The 5,000-nt window shown below is 41.3% G+C and overlaps 1 protein-coding gene across 2 annotated transcripts in view; it reads left to right on the top strand.

Annotated features, from left to right (window-relative positions):
- Nucleotides 1-5,000, top strand: part of LOC115231204 — an 18,020-nt gene that overhangs the window by 4,518 nt on the left and 8,502 nt on the right. For both annotated transcript variants that reach the window (XR_004997671.1, XM_029801275.2), the window contains exons 3-4: nt 252-353; nt 3,250-3,342. Coding sequence is in view for 1 of the 2 variants with exons in the window: in XM_029801275.2 (XP_029657135.1) it covers nt 252-353; nt 3,250-3,342 (195 nt within the window). In the remaining variant the exon portion in view is untranslated. The remainder of the gene's footprint in view (nt 1-251; nt 354-3,249; nt 3,343-5,000) is intronic.

Raw genomic sequence — 5,000 nt, forward strand, 5'->3', positions numbered from 1 at the left:
ATTATACATACAATTGCAGCGTGGAAGGTGTTTGTAGCCATTAAGAAACACACAAAACCGTTAGTTTCACTTCAACATTAAATTTAATTTGTCAAAATATTTTCGTTGCTTTGAGACCGCGACCTGTTTTGTGTGTTTCTTTAATGGCTTATAAACACCTTCCACGCTGCAATTGTTTGCGTTCCAGCACACGATCTCAGATCAAGTCACTTGCTATGCAAGTACATCTCCGTAATGTCTTTTCCTTGCAGACAGAAAACTGTGTCGGGAGTTGGCCAGGCTGCCAATCCTGTGGATGGAACCAAAACGGAGGAAAGTTCAATACATCCATGGAATCGTCAGTAAAACAATTGGTGAGGACAGTTTTCTTTTGTTTTTGTTTTTGCTTTTTTTTTTAGCTGTTTCGGTCACGACTGTGGCCATGCTGGGGCACCGTCTTGGAGAATGTTTAGTCCAATGAATCGCGTTTAATACTTTTACTGTACTTTTCCACTTGGTACTTATTCCATTGGTCACTTTTGCCAAACTGCTAAGTTACAGGGACATAAACACAACAACATAGGTTGTCAAGTGGTGGTGGAGGACAAACAAACACACACACAAAGACACACACACATGCATAGGCTTGCACACACACACACGCGCGCGCACGCATATACGATGGGCTTCTTTCAGTCTCCATGTACCAAATTGTTGCTTGTGTCCATAAGTTGAGCGGTGACGAGCAAGCAAACCAGCGGAGATTGTGGCTTGTTGATTTTTGCTGTTGTCACTTAAAGCATGCGGAACCCATGCTCCATACTTCTGAACCTTTTCCCATCGAGTGAAGATGCTTCTCTATAGCAATGTGGGAGCATTACATTTTCTCTGCCAGTTCCCTTGTCGTTTGACGAGATTTTTCGTGCAAAAGTTGATCTAATCACTCTTTATCGAACTCAACTGGATGGCCACAACGAGGTGCGTCATTGAGGTCAAAATTTCCATTTTTGAACTTGGCATACCAATCACAAGCGGTTCTCTCAACTTTGGCACCCTCTCCATACAAAACACAAATGTTGTGAGCAGCTTTTACGGTCTTAGAACCTTGATTAAAAGCGAAAAGAAGGTGTCAAAAATGCTCGTTTTCTTAATTTGACATTCCATTTTAATGATTTGAAAATTAACAAAAATTAAGTAAAATTAACTAGGAAAAAGAAAAAAATAGATTCCAAAATGATTCAAAAATAGAATTCTCGAAAAAAATAGATTCCAAAATTTAAAAATGCGATAAATTCCAAAATTTGAAAAAATTGTGGGAACTTATTTGCTAAGCCAATATATAGGCAGATCCAAATGTGTCAGGTAATGCTGAGTAAGTGCTTTGGACAGACTATAGTTAAGCTTCAGATTCGATGATGATATGAATGAGGACTAAGGCGGCGAGCTGGCAGAAACGTTAGCAAACCGGGCGAAATGCGTAGCCGTATTTCGTCTGCCGCTACGTTCTGAGTTCAAATTCCGCCGAGGTCGACTTTGCCTTTCATCCTTTCGGGGTCGATAAATTAAGTACCAGTTACGCACTGGGGTCGATATAATCGACTTAATCCGTTTGTCTGCCCTTGTTCTTCCCTCTATGTTTAGCCCCTTGTGGGTAGTAAAGAAATAGATATGAATGAGGAGTCCAACGTAGGTTGTATATTGGCATGCATACATATATATGTATGTATATGTAAAAACTTACTGGGAGAAAAGAAAAGAAACGAAACGACGTGAGAGCGCTCAGTTATACAATAAGTTAATAAATAAAATATATGTATACATACATTGTCTAGGCTTAAAAAAAAGCCCTCAATGTTGGTTTCTTTGTCCTGCTTTTATTCTTTATGTGTACTGTATTTTTTTGTATTTGTATTTTTATTTTGTATTTGTATTTTTATTTGTATTACTTTTACATCCTGTTCTTGTCACATTTTTTTCTTTCCTTGTTTTTACTCCTCTGCAAAGGAATTTTATTTAATTCTTTTGCAGGAAGGATTGGTTCGATGGGTCGTGTTCTGTCCTTACCTTCGAAACACGCATTGAGTCGAACCAGGGGCAGCTGATGAAGGGGAATATTCCTTGTATTGTCTGTCTTGTACTCTGTTTTTTCGTTGTTAAAAAAAGTCCGTTTCCTTGTTTGATTTTATGTTTTCGTTTCTCGTGTTCTACGTTTATTTGTGGTGTCCTGTACTCATATATATATATGCATGTATATATACATGTAGATGTAGGTACGTACATATATCTATGTATGTATGCATATATTTTATGTATGTATATGTATATGTATATGCATGAAGGTGCATGGTTTAGTGGTTAGGGTATTCGGCTCATGATCATAAGGTCATGAGTTCAATTCCTAGCAATGCATTGTGTCCTTAAGCAAGACACTTTATTCTACGTTGCTCCAGTCCACTCAGCTGGCAAAAATGAATTGTACCTGTAATTCAAAGGGGTCAGCCTTGTCACATTCTGTGTCCATGCTGAATCTCCCTGTGAACTACTTTAAGCGAATGCATGTCTATGGAATACTCAGCCACTTGCACATTAACTTCTTGAGCAGGCTGTTCTGTTGATCGGATCAACTGGATCCTTCATCCTTGTAACTGATGGAGTGACAGTCTGGTCTGTATTTATGTATCTATGTATGTATATACTACTACTACTACTACCACCACTACTACCACTACTACTACTACCACTACTACTACTACTCCTACTACTACCACTACTACTATTACTACTACTACTACTACCACCACTACTACCACTACTACTACTACCACTACTACTATTACTCCTACTACTACCACTACTATTATTACTACTCCTACTACTACTACTACCACTACTACTACTACCACTATTACTACCACTACTACTATTACTCCTACTACTACCACTACTACTACTACCACTACTGCTACCACTACTACTACTACTACTACCACTACTACTACCACCACTACTATTACTCCTACTACTACCACTACTACTATTACTACTACTACCACCACCACTACTACTACCACCACCACCACTACTACTACTACTACTACCACTACTACTACTACCACTACTACTATTACTCCTACTACTACCACCACTACTACTACCACCACCACTACTACTACTACTGTAATCCATACCGTCTCTCACCACCACCGCTACTACTACCAAAACCTCTCCACCACCAGTGCTACTGCCTAAACTACTGCTCTATCATTACAGATATATCGCCAGATCGTGTTCGTAGGTTTCTCAACAGAATCTCCTCCATCTACTCCAACATGGATCCTTACATAAAACATGGAAACAAAATCGGTGAGTATATATATTTATACACACTCATACACACTTATGGAAGCACTCCGTCGGTTACGACGACAAGGGTTCCGGTTGATCCGATCAACGGAACAGCCTGCTCGTGAAATTAACGTATAAGTGGCTGAGCACTCCACAGACACGTGTACCCTTAACGTAGTTCTCGGGGATATTCAGCGTGACACAGAGAGTGACAAGGCCGGCCCTTTGAAATACAGGTACAACAGAAGCAGGAAGTAAGAGAGAAAGTTGTGGTGAAAGAATACAGCAGGGATCACCACCATCCCCTGCCGGAGCCTCGTGGAGCTTTTAGGTGTTTTCGCTCAATAAACACTCACAACGCCCGGTCTGGAAATCGAAACCGCGATCCTATGACCGCGAGTCCGCTGCCCTAACCACTGGGCCATTGCGCCTCCCCAAGGCGAATACAGGTCTGTGTACCCTTAACGCAGTTCCCGGGGATATTCAGCGTGACACAGAGAGTGACAAGGCCGGCCCCTTGAAATACAGGTACAACAGAAACAGGAAGTAAGAGTGAGAGAAAGTTGTGGTGAAAGAGTACAGCAGGGATCACCACCATCCCCTGCTGGAGCTTTAGGTGTTTTCGCTCAATAAACACTCACAACGCCCGGTCTGGGAATCGAAACCGCAATCCTACGACCCCGAGTCCGCTGCCCTAACCACTGGGCCATTGCACCTCCAACCAAGTAGAAGCACACGTATGAACTGCTAATTTAACGGTAAATGCCACAAATGTTAATTTAAGGGTAAATATGTAACTGTAAATACCTTGCAATGTGTATACAGACATTTTTCATCGTGCATTGACTGTCTAATTGAGACGCATTCCTTTATTTTCTCACCATTTTTCACTCTCCTTAGCTATTCATTCTGAATAAGAGCATATGCCCAAAACATAAAAGACTTTTCCTTGTATTTTTCTTGAGTGTAGACCTAATACATTCCATTTCTTTGCTTCTTTTATCATGTCTTCATCATCATCATCATCATTTAATGTCCGTTTTCCATGCTAGCATGGGTTGGACAGTTTTGACTGAGGGCTGGCAACCAGATGGTTACATCATCATCATCACTGTTTGACCGTGGTCGAGACAATGGAATTTACCATGCTACGCCAGACTTCACGGTCCATCATAGCATCACGGAGGTCCTGTTGCTGGATGCCTGTATCCCTGGAGATTACATCAGGATAGGAGAGTGTGCGCCCTCTGGTATCGCGAGCAGATGGCTTCCAGAGGAGAAGAGTAGAAATTACCTCGTTTTCAGCTCTACAACAATGTCCAGCAAACTGGACTCTCCTACCTTTCACAAGAGATGACACAGGTGGTAGTTTCCTATATATTTGTACTTTGGTTGGATGGCGCTTCCACGAGAGATTTTGAGCTCTCATAAGGAGGTGAGTGTAAGTTCCATCCAACCGCCTCTCAAGCTTCTTTAATAACGTCCAGGTTTCTGGACCATATAGTAGAATTGGTTCAACTGTGGCTTTGAAGATTTTAAGTTTGAAATCTCAACAACCCTGCAACCTATGGCTCTGAGATGATACAGGTGGTAGTTTCCCATATATTTGTACTTTGGTTGGATGGCGCTTCCACGAGAGATTTTGAGCTCTCATAAGGAGGCAAGTGTAGGTTCCA

Source organism: Octopus sinensis, unplaced genomic scaffold (assembly GCF_006345805.1).
Source record: "Octopus sinensis unplaced genomic scaffold, ASM634580v1 Contig17781, whole genome shotgun sequence".
NCBI lineage: Eukaryota > Metazoa > Mollusca > Cephalopoda > Octopoda > Octopodidae > Octopus > Octopus sinensis.